The 22,492-nt window shown below is 39.1% G+C and overlaps 1 protein-coding gene across 7 annotated transcripts in view; it reads right to left on the bottom strand.

The window, feature by feature from the left end:
* TSNARE1 (t-SNARE domain containing 1) overlaps positions 1-22,492 on the bottom strand; it is a 496,518-nt gene that overhangs the window by 185,645 nt on the left and 288,381 nt on the right. For 6 of the 7 annotated variants that reach the window (XM_048938875.1, XM_048938870.1, XM_048938873.1 and 3 more), the window contains one exon: positions 21,614-21,696. In XM_048938875.1, the coding sequence (XP_048794832.1) occupies positions 21,614-21,696 (83 nt within the window). Of the gene's footprint in view, positions 1-20,699; positions 20,739-21,613; positions 21,697-22,492 lie in introns of those variants that run through there. The other variant, XM_048938876.1, reaches the window with a different exon arrangement.

Raw genomic sequence — 22,492 nt, 5'->3', positions numbered from 1 at the left:
TACTCATTCCAAATTGATACAAGGGAATCTGACACCAAAATCCACCCCTGATTAGCTGTAAATTGTGCTACAGAAACCATCTAGCTTTTTAGTTAGAAAGCCATTTAGCTTTCTAACTAGTCCATATAACAAGGAAGCTTTCTAACTAGTCCATATAACAAGGATCCTTTGTTTATTTGCTTTGTTTTCCTCCTTCTTTTTGGTCAACTCCTCCTATTTTTCAAAGACACAGCAGAAAACAACTCATCTAATAAACTGAAAAAAATTCTTAAGAAGTTCTACTTCTATAGATGATTCTGTGTTAGGAGGTGAACTGGAAGTAGTAACACCTTGGTTTTTAGATGCGCTTGTAAATGGATATAAGCACAAGCAGATATAATTATGGAATTTGTGTGAGGAAAGAGAAAAGCTGCAAGATAAAAGAGAAAGAAACAATTGTTTTAATCCGATTAAGAACTCCATTAATGCAATTAAAGAACCTTATACTTCAATTAGGCTATGTTTCAAGCTGCTTTACTCAAACGCACATCTCCCTGAGGTACCATTCTTTAAAAAACTGGATATAACATGTAGTTTTGAACCAGTAGTAAAAAACTTTCTGTCTCACACAATCCAGCAAAAACTACTTTTCTTCAATAACTTTCATAATTTGGGCTTAAAAGAATTAGAAATGCAAGACAAGGGTACAAGTATGGTATGTCAAACAGTCACATTACTTCAGTGGGGGGAAAAAGCAACCACAACTGTGCTTTTCCTTTTCATATGTGCATTAAGGTTGGAAAAGACTACTAAGATCACTGAGTCCAACCATCAACCCATTACCACCAACCCCACTAAACCACATCCTTCAGTGCCACATCTACATGTCTGAAGACTTCAAAACAAGCAGAGGAATGATATTCAGTGAATGCCAGAGGCTGGACTAAAAAAAAAAAAAAAAAGAAAACAAGCGATTTGGATTTCATTTATTATTCTAATTTTTATGTGTATTATTCTAATTATTGAGAACAGCTGTGTCTCTTGACCCCCCCCCCGTAAGGATGGAGAAGGATTTGCTGAGGCTCAAAACCCAGTCCTGATGCATCAACCTCATGCCTATCAGTCGCAGCTGTAACAAGGATGGGCAGGAGGGCACTGGTTACCTGCCTTGAAGAAGAGTAGGCAGTTACCTATTTTGCTCAGTGAAACATTCAGTAAGTTGCCAGGGGGAAAACGAAGATTATTTTGCAGCAATACTTGCAATACTCATTGTTAAATTTTTGACCACAGATAAATGAGGTAGAAAGAGAGCCTGGTGGAGTCACACTCCAAAGCATGCCACAAAGAGAAGGTAAAAATGGGTAGGAGAAATGAAATGAAAACTGGGAACTGCTCTGTGAAAATGTTGTCCATCCTGTACAAAGTTGAGCCCTGTAACCTTGAATGTACTCTGCCTGTACAAAGTTGGGCCCTGTAACCTTGAATGTATTCTGCCTCACCTTCATTACACCCCAAGAACAGATTCATGCTGAGCAGCTGTACAAGAAGAGGAGGTTTCATCACCCTCATTTAAACTTTTGTTCACTGAGACCCAGAATACAGCACACTTAAACAGTAAATAGCTCTTTTATTTCTAATACCATTTGGTACTCTAGATAACCTTTGGTAAAGGAGGATGGCACAAATTTTTCATGACTCTAAGTCTGAAAGCTCCTGAATTACGCTATTCTGTCAAATATAAATGTGATTTTGAAGGTGAAACATGATGACTTTCACACTATCACCTCTAGCACTCCTTGAATACTGAGTAACATCTGAAGAACTTCACCAAGTGAAAAACAGGAAATATCGTTGATTGTAAATGTGAGAAAAAAAGCTTGCATGATGAAATATCAAGGAACTTTCTAAGTGCTTCAGAGAGTCACATTATTGCAATTGGTTCTTTGTGTTCACTCCTCAGTTTGAGGTAGATTTGAGTGTAAAAGCACAGGGGGAAAGCAGCTGTTCAGGGTGAAAGGCTATTTTCTGTTTGGCTGGGAGAGAAGAAAGAAAAAGAAAAAAAAAAAGGAAGAGAGAAAGGAAGAAAGAAAAGAGTGAAAAATAAAACTACATACAAGTTCAGACCAAGAGAACTTGGAGACATAGGAATGAAAAATTGTAAGTGAACCACTGATGCGCTCTGATGGAGAATGCCATGGAGGATAAATAATAAAACAAATAAAAAGAGTGAGATTCAGCAGAAGGTTAGCTTGATGTCGAGAGCAGCATCTGCTGCTGTGCAAGCAGGGTAAGAATTACAAGGACTACCGCAGACTCAATGCTTCTGGGTACTGCACACTCACCAGCTGAGGTCACAAAGACATCTCCCCCGCAGGGCAAGCTGAAGTCATGGATGGATGTGTACACATGAATCTCATTGGATTTTTATGCATTAGTCCAGAAAAGAGCATTCTATAAAAGAATTGAATGTATTCATTCATTTTAGGCAAACTAAAAGTGTTGACATCTGCTCTAACAAAGGAAGAGCTACTAGTGGCAGTTATCCCCTCCTCTCTTCTCCTGGAGATGACAGGGATGGCTAAACCTAGTAGGTAACAACTCCTGGTTTACAACAAGGGTAATGCAAGAAATACAACATAACTCAATAGCTATGTGGTGCGATGCTCTAGGATCTAGGAAAGATTATCCACCATACTACTTTAATCTGTGCCTGTCGATGCATCAACAACCAAATACTGTTTCCACAATGGCGGAAAATTTTCCAGCAATTTTACACTAGAAACTCCAAATTTCTGCCAAGGTGCATGTAGCAGGACAGTGTCATTCCATCATGCTGTTCTTTCTGCACAGAATCATTTAGGTTAGAAAAGATCACTAAGGTCATCTACTGCAACCATCAACTCATCACAACCATGTCCACTTTTCCAAGAGTCACACCTATCCTCTTCTACCAATTTTTTGGCATCTTCTGACACCATAGAAAACTGGGATAGACTCATTTCTTCCTTCTTTTTGACTGTATGTTGACCTGTATCCTAGATAAAGAATTTAGAGGGTTAACTCACTGTTATAGAAGTGTTTGGTAAACCAGATCTACCAGCAGATGAAATGCATAGGAAATGGAAGAGAAAATATAGCCATGGGAGACAGGTTACTTGCCTATAAATTTCAAAGAAGTCTGTAAAAAAAAGGAGACAAATGTTTTATTAGTCAAACCAAGAAACAACGGACTAACTTTATGATAGGAAGGATTTAATGATTCAGAATAAAAACACTGTCAGTGCCCTTCAAGCAATTGATCAGTATGCCAGAGAAAATGAAGAATAGTTTTTATAGGAATACGTAAAGTTCTCATCTTTTTATTTCAAATATGGAGACAATCAAATCAAACTAGCTAAAATGGTACCAGCAAACACACTTAGACCTTACTGAACCTCTCCTTGCAAAGGGTGACTCCAGGACACCCAAGATATTAATGGGTGATGAGAAAGATGATGGGATTTACAACACAGTCCTCTTCCACTGAAAGCAGAAAAAATAAACTAAACCGTACATAAATAATTATAGGGCATGATTAACACCTTTGCCTTTCCCATATCCCTAGGGCCTAAGGTGACTCAACACTTCTGCTGTTTGTTCCTAAGTAACAGATGTGTTAATAGAACTATATATTGTCCTGATGAATTTTGAATGCTCTGGGAACAGTAATGTCTTATGCTATCACAGCAAAATTCAGCAGAGCTTTATTGATCTGCAGCTTTTACCAAGTTGATATCTGATGATGCTTTCAAGTACCAGTACACCAGCACATTTTGTTAGCAAGGTGACAAGCCAGAACCAGTTCAGCTCTGACAGGGTGCAAGCAAATTTACTCATTTTGTTCAGATCGCTAATGAACCCACAATGAGCACTGTGACAGAGAGGTCAGTGTGTTTCGGGTACTCATGTAAACTCACTGAAGCACTTCTACATCATGATGCTGTCTGTTAAATAGATTGTTCATCTTCCTCCTGGTCGGTTCAAACACATAAGAGGCTGGTGAATTGAAAGGAATCTGCTGACCATCTTGGCTTTCAGTGGGATGAATCCTGGCTCAGAAGGAGTGATTCAGTGTTTTGTTGCTCCTTCTCTGTAGACACAGATGAGGAAGTGAAATAACATTCTTTAGTGAGCATGGTGGTGATGCACTTATGGTTGGACTTAGAACAGTAGAATCGTAGAATCACTGAGGTTGGAAAAGACCTGCAAGATCATCTAGTCCAAAGATCCACCTACCAGCAATATTTCACTGCTAAACCATGTCCCTTAGTACAGTATCTAAACGTTTCTTGAACACACTTGGGGATCCTATAGTTTTTTCCAACCTTAATGATTCTATGATTGTAGCATACATTTGAAAATCCTTATCTCTGTTCTGTGGAAATAAGCAACCCAAAGGGATAGAAAACTAGCTATAATATTAAAATAGAAGGTGAAGAGACAGAGGATTAGAGCGTAGAGTCAAAACTATGTCTTCCCTTCTGGAGATGTGTCCTTCTTTTACTGGTCTTCTGTAAATCTGAAGGGATCCTTTTTTTTTTTAATCTTTCTAAGTATTGTGGGAACAGACACTTTTTCAGGCATTGAAACTGTATTTATAACAGGCAGACCAGAAAACTCCTGTGAGGCTAAGTTTTGCCCTACAAGTATACACTTGTTTTTCACTGAAGAGACATTTGTAATTGGCTATGTGGTGGTCAACAATCGATCCCCTTCTGAAAACAGAGCATATACACCAGAATTTTATGATCTATTTGAGAACACTGATTCAAACACGTCTTTCCATTGTTCAATCCTAATTGCCTTTGGATGCTAAAACACAAGGGAGGCTACAGTATAACAGTAAACCAATACCTATGCTACCTGTTGCTGAAGGCAATGCTACTGAAGGAGACTAGAGATACATGATGCAGAAGTAATCTAATTCCTGATAGCCCCTGGACGTATATGGTAATGGTTATTGATGCAGCAGGATGCTTTGCAGCACACTATGCCATAGCCAGCAAACACTGCAAATATTTCATAGAATCACAGAATTATTAAGGTGGGAAAAAAGCACTAAGATCAAGTCCAACTGTTGGCCTATTCCCACCATTCCCACCAAGCATGTCCCTCAGTGTCACATCTCCCCACTTCTTAAACACCTCTAGGGACAGTGACTCCACCACCTCCCTGGGCAGCCTGTTCCAATGCCTTACTACATTTCCTGAGAAGACATTTTTCCTGATATCTAACCTGAACCTCATCTGGTGCACCAGATTTTGTCCCATCGCTGTTATGTGTGAAAGGAGGCTGACCCCCACCTTGCTACAACCTCCTTTCAGTGAGTTTGTTACAGTTTTGTTCAGTAAAGCAATAGCTTGGGGATGAAAAAGGAGGAAGTATCCCTCACTTAGTTCAGAATCAGCAGTTGGAAAGGGTGGGATGAACCCTCTTCTCCTCATAATAAATTACTTCTGGCCTAATTCCATGATGCCTCTTCCAACTGATGACAATGACATCAAGAGCAGAATCTGACTCTGTGGCTCTTCCACTGCATGCTAAAAGCATTCAGAGTAATTACAGAGAAATGTCATTTAAAACAGTGTAGGCCGTGATCTACTAGACAGACTCTCACCTCCTTCTACTACTCTGCGGCCTCATTTCCTACTGCACAGATCAATCTGCTGCCTGGTCTCATGCACACTGTTCTCATTTCCAAATCCTCAGATTTTCAGGTCTTACTTTATTGCATGCTGCTGGTCCTCTACTACATTTAAACCTTCTTTATGTGCAGTACACAGAATTTAATGTCCTCCCAGCCAATACAATTTGTCTTTATGCAAGCAGTACCTATATTTGGCATTCTTTTTCTCTCTGAAATGAATTTCTGGGCAGGTAGAGAAATATGTCATCTCTCCCTCTCTCTGTTCCTCCAGCATATCTATTTCTAAAAGCTGTGAATTCTAGTTGCCATTTCTGGAAGCTAATAGCCAATTAAGGATCATCACCTGTATATTCAAGGTAGAATATATTTGTTTCCTTGTTTCAGATGGGATTATTCTCTGTAAAAGCATCCAAATAGTGCATCAGCATCAGCTGCCTGTTCATGCTGCCTCTATCATCTTTTTTTTAGCATGGAAAAAAGCCGCGCCTTTCATATTGTACCAATAATTCCTCCATAGCCACGAAAAAGCATCACCAAAGGTAAAACAACTGTGCAATATCCTTGCTAACCACAGCAACTACTTCAGAGTCTGTGGGTCAAAAAAGTTTCTAGTTTATCTTCTGTTTATAAATATTTGCAAAAAGCAAAGCAGAAAAAAAAATCTACTTAGTCAAAAAAGACCTCAAGGAGAACACAGAGTTCATCTCTAAATGGATCAGAAGGATAACTTTTAAGAATCAGAACAAGGCGTAAGCAAAAAAGGTAGCTTGTCATCACCCATGCCCTTTAATTTGGTATGCTTTGAGATGCAGCCTTGTTCTGCTCTCCCATTAACCCAGGTCTACAGTAACGTGTTTCAGGGACCATTCTACCCGGACACATTGGAAGCTGTCAGCTTCCTCATGCACAGGAGACAATTCAACTGTGGGAACACAACCAGGTGTTTGGAACCAGAGGACAGGCCTTAGTCTTTCTGCTTTGAAGAATATAGATTAATTTCTACCTTCTTGACTTCTACCATCAGAGAATCATAGAATCATTTGAGTTGGAAGGGACCCTTAAAGATCATCTAGTCCAACTCCCATGAAATGAACAGGGACACCTAGAGTAAGATCAGCACATTTGTTTTTCTTCTTCCTACAAACCCTCCCTATTTCCATCTTTGATGCCGGTCAGATATAATCAGAACCCAGAATTCAAACAGCTCATAATGTGAAACATGATCATTAACTGTCACTCTTCAAGAGGAGTGCAATGTCAACCTAGCTCCCACACATTTCACCTTCTATCCCTATGTAGCTCAACAGCCTCATCCGAGGTACTACATACTCTATAATTTGCTCTGAGAACAAAGGATGATTGTCAACCACAGTCAGGACACATCTGAGAGCCAAGCAAAAAATGTTTGGACAAGGCAAAGTGATTTACAGGGTTTGTAACCAACAACCACTCTAACGAAAGTTGACAGAAAATGCTGAGTCTCACCACCTCTGTCAAATCACATCAGTGAATTTGGTCCCTAAAGAAGGTGCCTAGAAGAAAGACACCTTTTTCTTTCTTATTTTTATTTTTTGGAAAGGAGGAGTGGATGAGAATAAAAATCAAAGAATTCAGGGCTGCAACATCCTCTGATAAGATAATGATGGTTTGTGATACAGTATGAACATATCCTGATTACACTGCATCTTGCAGTGTGATCTGACAGGCAAGAGTAAAAGCAATTATCTGAATATCATTTCTGAAATACATTTCACGAGATACTGTTACAGATATCCGGTACTGAAGACCCTAAAACCTCTCCCAGAAGTATTTCATGTTCCTTATCATTAGGTAGCTCCTTCTTAATATTGACTGTGATTCTCTCCTGCTGCAATTTAATCCCACTACTTCTTTTTTGTTTTCCACCTGCACTAAACAAAAAAGAAATGATTATTCTTTTCCCTTTGCAGCACAGTTCTTTGTACCCGTACACTGTTACCATCCCTACATCTTGTCTTTTTTAGCCTAACCAACTCTCTTTTTGCAATCTCTCCTCTGCAGTCAGGATTCCTAGTCCTCAGATCACTCCTGCTGCTTTTGCAATCTCATTAACTTGTCTGTCCCTTGAAATGAGAGCCCAACACCAGTCAGCATAGCCTTGCAGAAGCCTTTACCAGCACTAACAGAATTAAATCATTATTTCACTGAGATCATGTGGGTCAGCGTGAAATTCCCCAGCAACCTTCAGCTTACTGTGTTATTTAATTCCTGTGTATACAAACACATAGACAAAAATATCACCAACATAAGAAATTGTAGCAGTATGATATGCTAGTAGATCCAGCTATAGTCCCACAGTCCCTCCAGAAACAACAGAAAGAAGCAGGCACTTCCAGACAAAGACTTGTAGCTCACATAGCATCATGACTGCCCTAATGAAGTGCATAAGAACCACAAAATGCCATGGAAATACAAGGCTTAAAACTAAAGGCAGGAAGGGATCCCTTTGGTCTGTGCTTTCTGAGTCTTGGGGAAAAGATGTACTCCATGCTTTCCCAGGAAGAAGGAAGACAACAAGGATGTATTACTATGTGGCATTCATATTTCTTTCATCTCATACAAACTGGAACTTACAGCAAAATTTGATTGTGAAATGTTTGATGATGTTGGTGATAGCTGAAGATAGTCGTTACTACATTCTTATACTTCTAAATATTCAATAATAACTCCATTACCTTTTAAAGACATAACTGAGGAGAGCATCAGGGAAAGCTTGAGACCATAAGCAGAATTTCAGATTCCTCTACTCTGAAAAAACAAACTGCCCAGTACTATTAAATCAGCAAGTATCACCTTTATAGTAGATAGAGCTCTATTCTACTCCCATTAATGGCAAAGAGAAATATGCCTTTGACATCATTGAAAACCTTAAGTTACTATATCCTTGCAGATGATTCCTTTTCTTTAAAAGAAAAGAAAAAAAAATCAGAAAAGAGTAATATCCACTGGGACAGACTCTAAAGACTACAGATAAATAAAAATGGAGTTTATTTTACTTTTTTATAAGTTTCAGATCTATGTAAGAAAAATGTCTTCTACAGTAAAAAAGAACTGATGTAAGAATTGTTTCTCATAAATGGACAGTGCTACTGTCTATAAAAAAGAATGATATGTTGTCCCTCACCAGGAGTAAAAAAAAAAAGCAAGCAAGCTATGGAGAATACACACAAGGTGCATCCAATAAAAAAACAATTCCTGAAGTATTTATTGTGACTCCTAAATTATAATGAACTTTTGACCCACTGTGTAATTTTTTTTCTTACGAGCCATCTTAATAAAACTTCATAACAAAGTTGTGTTATATGAAGAGGGCATAATTCCTTTAGATGTTTCTTAGTCTTTTCAGATAATTCCACAGGATACATCAATCCCAGTTCACTCTAAGATCTCCCCACTACCTATCCAAAAAGACAGCAGAAGTGCAGGATTGCACTGAAAATGTCAGCTGGGCATGCTTACTTGGTAGAAAGTTGCATACTTTTTATTAATTCTAGCAACAATTTTAACCTTTTTTCTCCAGGAGAATTTAAGGGTGCCCTTCTCCATGGCAAGCTATCCATAAAATTACATCAGTTTCTCCTGTGAAACTATTAAACAGGAAAATATAGTTTGATGATGGATTCTCATCAGAATGTAGAAGTAGTGGAATGGAATACTTGTCTCAGTGTTGACAAAAACATTATTTCAAAATGGTACACAGCAATATAGAAGCATATAAGCTGACAGTAATCACTGATGGCCTCCACAGGCCTTGCACAAATAAATAAATGATGAGAGGAGATACAACTCAGTTTAGTTATACCGAAAGTGGGGACATTTCTCACCTGCTATAAAAATCTTTATTCCAGGCAGCTGCACACATTTACACCACCTGAAGATTAACTTCAGTGGTTAAAATAAGCCCAGGTTCAGATATTTTTTCTACTAGAAGAACCAAATAGAAAACCAAAAGACTGATACTGCTCATGGTTTGAGCAGAACTAAGCAAAGTGAGCTATTCAGCTTTTTGAATGCTCCTAGGGAAACCAAAACCTACTAGCAGAATTTCATTTGGGTGAATATCTGCAAGTATCTCCCCATTCACTCAGAACAATGATAAGACTTTCCAAGTGCAGATTCCATCTCCTACATTTTTAGATTAGTTTAATTGCACTGAGATCATTGACGTAATTTTTCATATGAACTGTTTATTGAAATGAAACAACCAAGCCAGAAGAGCTTTCTGGCTAGTGATTCATTTAGTAGGAAATACAGACAACAGTAATGATAAAATTGGAGCTGCTACCGAGACAGAGCTGGTAACTGGCTTACCTGGCAGGACTCACTGAGTTTATGGCTGCACAACAGTATTTGAATGATATACTGGACAGGACTACTTGCAAAAAAAAAACCAAAAACAAAAACCTGGAGGGTTGTCCATAAAGTAATTTTATCCTGTACCAAACAGGTGCAGCTTATGGACATCATAGGAAAAATGTTTCATTCAACCATGTACGTTTTTGGTTCTTCAAACATTTTGTTGCCTGAATCAATGGCCTCAATGAACGTTCTGCTCTTATCCTGAACAAGTTACAAAAAAGAAAAAACTGCACCAAAACAAATTCAATGCTCATTTCCTGCAGAGCTAAAAGTGCAGGGATCAATTGCATGTTTTCCAAATAGATCCATTTCAGGAGCCTACAAAATCTGGATCTCTTTTATTGTAGTTCGTAGGATCATAGAATGGCCTGGGTTGGAAGTGACCTCAAGGATCACCAAACTCCAACACCCCTGCCACATGCAGGGCCACCAACCTTCACATTTAATACTAGACCAGGTTGACCAGGGCCCCATCCAACCTGGCCTTGAATACATCCAGAGATGGGGCATCCACAGACTCTCTGGGCAGCCTGTTCCAGCACCTCACCACCCTCATAGTAAAGAACTTCCCTTTGATATCCAACCTAAATCTTCCTTCCTTCAACTTCAAACCATTTCCCCTTGTCTTGCTGTTATCTACCCTTTCAAAACACCCCTCCTGTTTATAGGCTGCCTTTAGCTACTGAAAGGCTGCAATGAGGTCACCCCACAGCCTTCTCTTCTCCAGGCTAAACAAACACAGCTCCTTCAGGCTGTCTTTATAGGGAAGGTACTCCAGCCCTCTGATCATCCTTGTAGCCCTCCTCTGGACCCTCTCCAACAGCTCTCTGTCTTTCTTGTATTGGGGGCCTCAAACCTGGACACAGTACTCCACATGGGGCCTCACAAGGGCAGAGTACAGAGGGAGAAGACTGCAATTGAATGACTCATTTGTTAAGTAGGAGGTCCACAAGGAGTCTACATCCCAAACTTTGTTAATCTATTAGATGACAAAACCCACAACAAACTTTCTCTGTGATCTGCAATGTCTTCAAAACACTCATTTTCTGTTAAAGAAAATTTAAAAATACATCTTAGTAACTGATTTTTAGCTTAAAAGTTAAGGTTCAAAATGTACCTGGAAAAATAAAAAAAAAGAGTCAATTAGAAGTTTTGCACTTTAAGTTTGTCTCACTGGGAAGTCATGTTTTTTTTTTGGATCATGATCAATTGCAAAGAGATAAAATCATTTCTCCTGATGCTTTCTAACTTTCAAGCATAATGACCAAAAAAATGTTCTGCTTGATGTTAGGGTACAATAAAATATGAAGAACAATATTTAGCAATAATCTTTTTTTTTTCTTTTTTTTCCTTCTAATTTCTGTAAAAATATTAGCATAAGAATACATGTTGGATGTCAATGCCCAGGTGTGGCAGAATGGGCTGCAGTAAAGGTCTCTGTGGGATGAGGCCAGGAACTGCCCTGTGATGGATATAGATGGTTCAAGCTCTCTAAGCCTGACTCTTCATTTTCTTAATTTTACACTTTTCACTCAATTTTCTCTCTCATTAATTTGGCAATATGTGCCCATACCTAAACACAGACTTTCATGTTGAAGTGCCCAGTACAGTCATGGGAGTACCTTTCATTTGGGAAACTGGACAGTGAATCAGATAGCTTCAAAGAAGACATTTACTGGAGCATTAGATGAAGCTTTTTCCAGCATCTGTTATGGTGTTGAGTTGGCAATTCAGCCGATCACCTAAAAGCATCCTAGTATCAATTGGCTTCCCAGTGCTAGCCAAGAAGGTTACAAGGTTGTGGGTTTCCTGTAGTAAGTCTCTCACATGTCAGCCTTATATGTCTGTTTGGGATTCCCAAGTGCATCTCAAATGACAGTAGATGACAATGTTGTGGCAGCTGAACTGTATGATCAATTTCCATCAGAAACCACAGGGCTACAGACCCTTAATTCAAATGCAGGTCCCTATGTGTAGTCAGATAAGATCATATATCTTCATTTAAAACTAAATTCCAACCAAGATGACTCCTTCATCTATCTGGAGAAGCCCTGGTGCATGCCATGTGGCTATGGACCAGGTGTAGACATTTTGGTGTCATCTGATCACAAAAGCAAATCAGAGCTGTGCTTAGTCACCATATTCCATGAGAAAAAATGATGAGGAGACCTGTCATCCAAACTGTTGCAGGTATGTGCATATGCATCAGCCAGTAGGAAATATGGGAATAACCAAAGATGGGTGAGCTGTGTGTGATGTCTGAAGAACTGAAGGCAAATTACAGTCGATTATCCAAGAAGATACAGCCTAGCAGCTGTGCCTCATCTTCTATGAACTTTCTAGATAAAGATAATCCTTATGCACTATTATTTTAGAAAATGTTTTTTAAAGTCCAGGAAATCAAGTCTCTGTCCTTATTTTTGTCTACAACAATTCTTTATCTTCACAAATAAAGATATGCAATCACTTTTTCAAAGTGAAATGAAACCTCATTTTGACCCACACTCCACCAAACTCAATGCTTTTAATTCTTTGTTTCAAATGTCTTCAAGAGTTTTGCATATTGCTCAAGTCAGGTTTAGTAAGACTCTTTCATTTGCTGACTTGTTTTTAACTATTCCTGTTCACAAAATCTGATAGTACTGGGCCAAGACCTTATAGCTGTACTACAAATGCATCTTACCAAGCCTGTGATTTCCTTTAGGAATATGGAAAATAACTTTAATGAAATTTTGGCTTTGCTAAAATAGAAGCAAATGCATTTTCATTTTCCATAACTCTTTTTCTTCTTATGTAACATTTTCCTTTCATGACTGATATTGTTATTGTTATTAAAAAAAAACAAAACAACCAATAAAGAGTAGGTGAATACCCATTTGCTTTCTTGGCGACTTCTGATAATTAAAGACACCCCAGGTTCTCAATAACAATTAAATATGACTGGCAGAGGTGATTTGTGATTTTTCAGTGGGACAATAGCTTACCATAGTGGAAGCCAGGATCACAGCTGGATGCCCTACACAGAAGGATATCAAATCTATTTTTATGCAAACAAATTGTGCCTTAGCTACCTGACAGGTGCATCCTTGAAGGTACCTCTCCATTAGCAACAATGCAAATGTTCACCTCCGAGGTGAACAGATTAATCACAGACCAAGGTACAGTATCCAAGAGAAGCAGAATGAACTATCTTCCAGAGCTGTGTGCAAAGGAAGCTCAGTTTGGTTTGCACTAACTGCCCAAATTTCAAGCATCAAGTCAGCTAAGCTGACCCTATGCTCACTATATGAGCATATATATTGTTCCTATTCAAAAGATGAGCTCATAAACTGAAGCTTATGTGAACTAAGTAAAATATTAAGTCACAGAAATCAGGATAGAATCATAGAATGAATCACAGAATGGCCTGGGATGAAAAGGACCACAATGATCATCCAGTTTCAACCCCTCTGCTTTGTGCAGGGTTGCCAACTACCGGACCAGGCTGCCCAGAGCCACATCCAGCCTGGCCTTGAATGCCTCCAGGGATGGGGCATCCACAGCCTCCTTGGGCAACCTGTTCCAGAACATCACCACCCTCTGCGTGAAAACCTTCCTCCTAATATCTAACCTAAACTCCCCCATCTCATTTTAAAACCATTCCCTCCTTGTCCTGTCACTCTTCACTATGGGATATAAGTCCCCAGTTCAGCTGTTTTGTGTTGCTTTCAAAAATAACCTGATATCTTTACTGACACTGATTATCAAAATGTGATGAAGTCTCAGGAACAGTGTGACTTTTTGGATGATGCCCCTGTGCCAGAAAGGAATCACTCAGAAGGTGCTACCCAATGAACATAAGGAAGCTCTGCTACCCGTATGTGAAGGTTTTCAGTGGAGGTTTCCAGTACGAACAGTGACCAAACCTGACCATTTTGCTATTTGATGAGATCTGACAAGATCACAGTCCAGCATAATATCGCTCCAGGCAGTACAGCTGGGACTCAAAGCTGGATACTTCTTTTCTATTCCTGGTTTTCATCAGATGTCAGGTTAGGTATCTATCTCCAGTGTTAACATTCCTAACTTCCTGTTATTCCTAGCTCCATTAAAAGACATGTTTAATACCATTTCTCAAAGATTTAACCTTTGGGCAATGCAATTGATTGTATGTGCCACCACTGGGCACAAGGATAACTCTACATCTGGTTTTCCACTCAGTTACCAAGGATTTCCATTCACTCTTCTGTTAAATGAGGCCACTAACAGAAACGTAATTTACTACTTTATGCTGCTGTCAGTGAGGGAAAATTGCTTTTAAATCTTTGACCTCTCAAAATGCAATTGTACCCTGGAAAGAGATTTTGTTAAACAAATGAAATAGAACAACAAAAGACAGGATGTGAATTCCTTCTGCCGCCTCCAAACAGTCACAGATCACACTTGTTCAGCCCTCACATACAGAACCTTTGCCACTGAAACACCAAATCCAGACATTTGTGTACACTGTAATGAATATTCCTTCATTTTGATGTGGTCCAGCCCCAGTGCTGGATACTTCCAAGGCCATTTGATGAAAAATTTCTAAACATTACAGCTACACACTCATTCTCATGCCAGCCAGAGCAGTTCCATCAGCAATGCCTCACTGCTAACCATGCTCCCACCCCTTCTATCACATCCTTTCCCTCTGCTCTATTGCTCTTTTTGCTTCCTACTTGAGAAAGCAATGATTTCTCTTAAAAGCTCATAACTGACAATTTTTTTTTTATCTTCCAAAAATCCTTCAGGCCACAGCTTATAATAAAAGGAAAAAAAACCAAAACCCATTAAACTATCAATTGGCTGAGTAAACTCTCTTTTTGATCGTACAAACGAAGAGATGTTCAGCTGTGATTACAGAACACCTGTAAGACGTTGCCTGCAATAGCACCCAACTACAAAAATCTCTACACAAATCCTGCCCCAATAGATCTCTGATCTCATAGATCCATTATTTACAGAATAAAATGAGAGATTTAGATAAATGGTATGTCTCAGTCCTCACTGGGGTTAAGTTGCTGCATTCACACAGCTCATTTATCACTTGGACTGCCGCTGACTTGAACACCAATTTCCTATGGTAAGCAGCTGTTTTGCAAATGGGTTACACTAAAATACAGTAAAACAACAACAACAATAACAACAACAAAACACATGCAAACAGAAGTTGCCTCAAAATATAACACTCCAGAATCTGAGCTCATCTGTCACAGCGAGCCAGCAGAGCAAGGAGAAAGGGAACCGTAAGTTTTATACCACTTACCTGCTGCTTCTGTCTATTTGTTGAAAGAAGCTAAAGAGCAATGCCATTTAATTGCATGAAGCACTGTGCACCTTGCACAGCAACTCAATGGGAAAAGGAGCCTAAATGCAGTGTAGCAGTATGTGAGGGCACATCTGACAGGTGATTCAGCCAAACATCCATATGGGGTAGGTGTTGAGCAACTGGCGCAAGCAAATTAGTGGGATTATTGAGAAAGAAGTGTTTGAGGAAGGAGTGTTGCTGCAAAGCGTCCAACAGGAGAGCATGAAGAGATTGGGATTGTGAGAGAAAATGAAAAGATATGGCTTGAAGGGAAAGAGAAAAATGTGGAAAGAACACCAGTGTGTTGTAGGAGAAAAATGCTGTAACGCTGAAGTTGGAGAAATCAGTCCTGAATGGAAATCATAGAATCAGAGTATCCTTACATGGAAGAAACCCATAAGGATCATCAAGTCCAACTCCTGGCTCCACACAGGACCACCCAAAAACCAAACCATATGTCTGAGAGCACTGTCCAGATGCTTCTTGAACTCTGGCAAGTTCAGTGTCATGACCACTGCAAGCTGGGCACATCTGTGGGGTTAAGCCAGTTTAGGTAGGACTTTTCTATTAACTGGAGATAACTGCATAGGACCATAAGGACTCTGGATGGCAGCAAACTTTCCTTAAGCTGCTGACGGGAGAGATTAAGGTTTTATTGTGTAATTACACAGTCACTTCAGTATCAGCTTTTGCTTGGAGTCCTTACAGAGCTCTGAGCTCCTACTGCAGCCTTTAATTCATCTGCCATCACTTCCACAGGCAGAAACTGCCAGATGAAGAAACAACTTCATAATCCTCCAAATAACAAGTGCTAATTACCCAAAGAAGCAGCAAACTCAGCCACATTCATACTTTTGACAGACATAGCAAAGCAACAGCATCAAAAGGGAACAAGATTGAGGGATCTGTCATTGTATACTGTGGAGAAAAGGAGGCTCAGGGGAGACCTCATAGTCTCTACAACTCCCTGAAAGGTGGCAATCATCCTCTTCTCCAAGGTAGCAGTGATAAGATGAAAGGTAATGGCCTAAAGTTGCACCAGAGGAGGCTCGGGTTGGATACAGCACTGAGGGACACGGTTAGTGGGCATGGTGGTGATGGGCTGATGGTTGGACTAGATGATCTTAGTAGTTTTTGCCAACCTTAATAACTCTATGACTCTAAGAGATTGACAATTTACACTGTATGTAACAGTGAGTACTAGAATACAAGAAAGTGATTCTGAAATCCAAATATTCTTTTTCTTTTTCAAGTTCCAATGAGTTATTTGGGCAAAAGTTGAGGCCAGCTCTTTATTGCTGATCCCCCAGTAAAAAGATCTATCTGCAAATGTGAAGTATGTATGAGGCTTTTTCCTTGAAGCTCCAGCCTTGAAAGTGCCCCTCTGTGATCACTGAAAGTCAGGTCCAGGAATTCCTTCTTTACAGGAAAAAACATCATTGTTCTTAGACTACACAATTGGGTCACTGAACTGTTGCTTGCCTTTGCGATGCCAGTGAATCCAAATTAGCTTGACTTCCATAAAGGAGAGAGGGAAGGAAAGCAACCAGCATTAATCAGAGCAACACACAAGCAGCTCTTCCAAAACAAATGAGCTTCAACAGTCAGCACACAGAGTCCTTCAGTCAGTGTGAACAAGCTGAACTTGGGCCAAACTTTGCGTCAAAAAGAATAACTGATTTAATATGTATTTCTGAAGTCTGCATTTGTTTCTTTTTCCTCCTCTCAATCCATCTGCAGGAAGCTGTGAACAAACTGAGCGAAGCAGCATGGCTCATCCTACTGCAGCCAGCCCCTCTGTGCAATGCCCACTGCAACTAAGCTAATCATAGTATCAAAGAATCATAGGGCTTGGAAGGGACTTCTGGGGATCATCTGGTCCAACACCCTCCTGCAGGTTCCCCACAGTGGGTTGCACAGAAAAGCATCTAGGCAGGTCTTAAATGCCCTAATTTTTCTTTATAAAGAGGTGATTTGCATGCGATTCATTTCCTGTGAAATGTCTGCAAGGTTATTTATTGATAAAGACCAGAATTTAAAGACAAAGAGAAAAGGTATGTTAAGAGAGGAACCACGAGACTTATGTTAGACATCTCTGTAAGATGTAGGAAGCAACTCCTCCTCTCTGTGAGTGTAAATAAGTCCAAATCTCAGACATACATTCTTCAACCACAGACACTTCTATTTTCTTCAGTAAACCCTTAGGACAAGAGGTAATGACTCTAAGTTGTTCCAGGAGAGGTTCAGGTTAGTCCCTGTCCCTGCAAGTGTTCAAGAAACATGGAGATGGGACACTGAGGGACATGGTTGGTGAACATACTGGGTATGGGTTGATGGTTGGACTAGATGATCTTAGTGATCTCTTCCAACCTTCATGATTCCACGATTTCATGACTCCACCTTCCAAAGAACAATTCACCCTATGCTAAAATTGTTGTCTTAAGATGAGTGGGACAAAGAATCTCCTGAAGGGGTATAGACAGTGACAATTTAGGAGACAAGTACGGGCCACTGGTATTAAATGCTAAGAGTTACCATGTCTTCTTCAGGTCTAAGAGATGTGAGACGCTCATGAGGTCTACCAGATATGAGAAAGGAAAGACAGTGAAGCAAGTCTACCACTGGAGAATATCTCTGTCAGATTTACCATTCAGTTGTTATTTTTCCAACTTGTCTTTTCTAGAGAAAAGCAAGGTAACAAAGTAAAATTGCTGAGTTCATGTGATCAAAAGGTGTTTCATACCGAAACAGCCTCTCTTCCTCAAGGCCTGATATTAGTATCTCATAGTGTTTTCATATGCTTTTTCATCATGCATGTTTCCACATGTACTGCAGTCATTCTGCTTAACCATTATCTCTAGTTAAAAAAAAAAGAAAGAAAAAAAAAAGATTTAAACATTAACAGTTATCCTCTAGTAATAATAATTTAAAATGAGAAGGAAAAAAAAAACCTTAAGAATTTCAAAAACTTGAAAACACGTATTTCCTTCAAAGATGTGACAGCTCCCACTAAATTTTTTTTGGCTTTGGGATGCAGTATTTTCTTTGTTCATGATTAATTACAAGTTCAACTATCACATCTTATACTGCAGTGAAGATATAACAAACACCTATCACCCAATATATATGTCACGTAATGCTGAAAATATATCAAATGATTTACAGTGTCATGGAAATATTACTGGAAATAAATGATTATGACGTAAGACATTTTTGCTACATCATGAACAGACATAAGCATTATGTTTATTGCTACATTTCTGCCATGCCCACAGAGCCTCTGTAATATCTGAGCACAACAGAGTCCTCAGTGAATTTACCTGGTGAAGCAGAGAAGTGCTAATGTCAGGGGGTAAAGCCAATTATGGTACCCAGCATGGACTCAGAGACTTCCCATGGCATGTAAGATCAGGAGTGTAATGAGCAATTGAGACAATCTACTCTCTTGACTATCTGACTCTGCCTTCTACAACAGCAGTTGCACCTACCCCATGATGCCGCCAATTGGCTTTTTTATTGTTTTAGGGTGACTGGTGTTTTTATTTGTTTGTTTGTTATTCCTGGTGGAAGGGTTTAGATGGATCACGTGAAAGTTCATGTCAAATTGGAAAACTTTGTTGCTAGCAGCAATATCTTAACATGAGCGAGAGCCTCTTTCAAAATTTAAAACACAAGCAAAAGAACTCAGTGGGAAGATATTTATACCTGTTTAAATATTTCTATTGTTGCATTAAGCCTAAATGCTTCATTTTGAAAAAAAAGTTAAAGAAAAGATTTACTGATGCTTTGTTATGTTAATGGATGGGTTGGGACTGGCGCTCCAAGTTGTATTGTTGATGCACTGCACTGCATTATATGCAAACATTATGCTAAATAACCTGTCACTTAAGTCTTTGTTCCTGACAGAAATTTCTTCATTAAGGTCTACAGTAGGTGCTCTGCTTAAATTTTTCAGCCATGTTGACATTCCTGATTTCTTAATTTATATATGCATTTGTCAATACTTTCACAAAATACTACTTGCACACACACATGTATTCATATACATATGTATATACCTATAAGTAGGGATAAATAACAGACATCTGTAAGCCATTCTGCATTAGAGGGCAATCACACCATGCTAGAGGTCATAGGTAATAAACAAATACATTATTGAACCAACAACTTAAAAAAACAGGAAAACTAACCAGTAAGATTTAAAAACCATTAATCTCCAACCAGCACAGAATACAGAAATTTTGAAGGGTGTAGAATTATAGCAGCTCCCTTGGAAGCAGTTGACTCACAAAGCCATCTGGGTGATCATTCTATCAAATCCATCCTCTACTTTTCTAAAATAGCCAGAACTAGGTACACAACCTGACAGAACAACCTAGACTTACTTGCAATATCCATACATACAGCAGCGGCACCAACGTCAATTCCTACAAAAGCTCTTGAGGGATGTGTGACCACAGCCACTCTTGTCACACTACTAAACAAATGTCTTTTCAGATATAAAATGAGCAGATAGCAGGACACAAAACACCATTTTACAAATACCTCATACAGCAGACCAGCAATCAAAGTCACAACCTGTTCACTCCATCTTCCATCCATATCTCACGAAAGAGGTGACAGAGAGACAGCTGTGGTTGCACACAGTGATCCTCATCCAGCTACCAATCCCCTACAGCAGATGTAGACTGCACAATTTCTTTGGCAGCAGAATTTATCTAAGTGATATTCTTCTACACAGACTCATTTCAAGGACATGGAAGGATCCAGAGTGTTCTCCCATAACAGTCTGTGCAAGTCTCTTTATGCTGACAGCAGTGGTTGACTTGTTAAGACTGGTTATATCTTCATCTTGATCAACCTATTTGAAGAATAAAGGACTTCCTAACTGGGTTGGTTATTTCAGCAACTCCTGCTGGTTGAAGAAAGCAGATCCTTTATACCGCTCTGAGTTCATTTTCTGCCTGACTACTCCGACCTTCCTAGCTCAAATTGTCATTAACTCATTTACGCCTTGCGATCTGCTCTACTGTCAAGTATTAAATTTATTCATGTCTCATTTTAGATTTCCCACTCTAAAAATGCAACAGTCTATTTTCAAGGCAAATGCAGGATTAAATGCATGGTAAAACACATTATCTTGAATATACACGGCTTTAAAACCAAAATGTAGCTGAAGACCAAATCTAGTTTCCATAATATCAAAGTTCTACAAAACTTCTTATTACTCACAATTCTACGTTTCACCAGAAAATGAGTTGTAGATAATTTTAAAATCACATTACCCTCTTTTAATGCAGTAAAATGTCTATGATTCCTTCTCCTTCAGGCTGGAGGTTCATCCCAGACCTGCAGAATTCATTGTGTCCGAGGACCAAAGAAGAGGCACTAAGTATTCACACTCACCTCAGCTACATTTTGTCATAACAGTACTCTAGATACATGAAAATCACCTTGAAATTGAACAAATTGGTTTATGAGTGAGGAAAAGAATGAAACTGTAGCAGCTTTTCTTATGTCAGTAATGTAAGAAATAACCTTTTTTTCTTTGTTTCATTCATTCATCTTTTTTTTTTTTTTTTTTTTTTTTTTTTCTTGGCTTCATCCCTTGAAACCCTTGAAAGTAACCAATGAAATAACCATTTACCAATTCTGGTCAAGCTATTTTCAAACAAGATAAATGTGTTGGGTTTTTTTTTGTAAGTGTGTATTGTATTCTTGCTCCAGTGAAGAAATATAGAAGGGAAAAAAGAAATACCCAACCCAGAATTTGCCTTTAAAAAGTGCTGAACACAATTTCCATAGCCACTATTCACCAACCACATCACGTCTTTTGGCAATTCTGCTGTTTTTGAAAAGCACTATTGCCTGATTCTTAGGAAACACTCCAATAAGAAACACATACACACTTACATGATATACTTTTTATGACATTTTTCCAAGAACAAGAATAGCTAATTGTTGAGTTTCCTACTGGGAAATGGCTCTTGAATATGCAGATCTCTAAATGACTACACTAATGCAAATCACCAATGCTACAATAATTCAATCACATACATATGCATGTAAACACATAGCTCTTACTTATAATATGTTTAATCATCTTTCCAGGTAGCACAAATCCAATGCAACCCATGTGCCATGTGGTTCACAGACGTCAAGTGTACACTTTATTTTAAATACTACTACTGAATGTATCTTTAAGGTGTTTTAGATCAACTTACTTGGTGCTGACTTGCTTTTGCCAACTGCTCATTGGCTGATTCTACATTAGAAGATGCAGTCTCAATGTTGGCTTCAATACTGTCTGCAAATTAAGATAATAGAAGATAATTACAGGGTACAAACCTAAAACAAAAGCTTTATACTGACAGCAATTCAGCAGTTTACATGTGCACATAAAAAGAGAAGCAGCATTTTCTGCAAGACTTTGCATTACAGAGAAAGAAGAATGCTATGCATTTTGATGATTGAAGACACCTAACCAATCAGAGGCAGTATGACTGATAGCTCTCTGTGTGTCCTTGAATAACAGAACCATGGCATCATAGAATAACCTGAGCTGGAAGGGATCCACAAGGTTCACAGAATCCAACTCCTGGTTCCATTCAGGACCACCAAAAATCCCTTCAACCTTCTCTTCTTTGGGCTAAACAAACCAGTGTGACCTCAGCTTCTCTTCATACGCAGCCTCCTCCCCTCCCCCCTAGACCCTTCACCATCTTCATATATCCCCTTCTGGATGCTCTCTAATAGCTTTATGTTCTTCTGATATTGTGGTGTCCAACCTAAAAACAGTGTTTGAGATGAGCCTACAGCAGTGCAGAGTAGGGAGGTTATCATCTCATCCCACTCCCACTAAATCCAATGGAAAAACTGATAGCATGTTCTGAGCATTTCAGCTGAAGAATGGCAAATCCACTGGATTAAATTACAGAAGCAACGTGGTAGATTCTATCTGGTATTATCTCATAGAGATTGGAAGTAATCTTTATCTGAATACATGTGGGTTGCACACTGAGGTCTCTATTTAAGCAAGAACCCTCAGATGCAGCAGTTAGCAGCATGTGATTCATTCCGATACACCAGCTACCTGCCACTGA

This window comes from Lagopus muta, chromosome 3 (assembly GCF_023343835.1).
Source record: "Lagopus muta isolate bLagMut1 chromosome 3, bLagMut1 primary, whole genome shotgun sequence".
In the NCBI taxonomy this organism is placed as follows: Eukaryota; Metazoa; Chordata; class Aves; order Galliformes; family Phasianidae; genus Lagopus; species Lagopus muta.
This window is presented reverse-complemented; position numbering and strand designations above follow the sequence as displayed.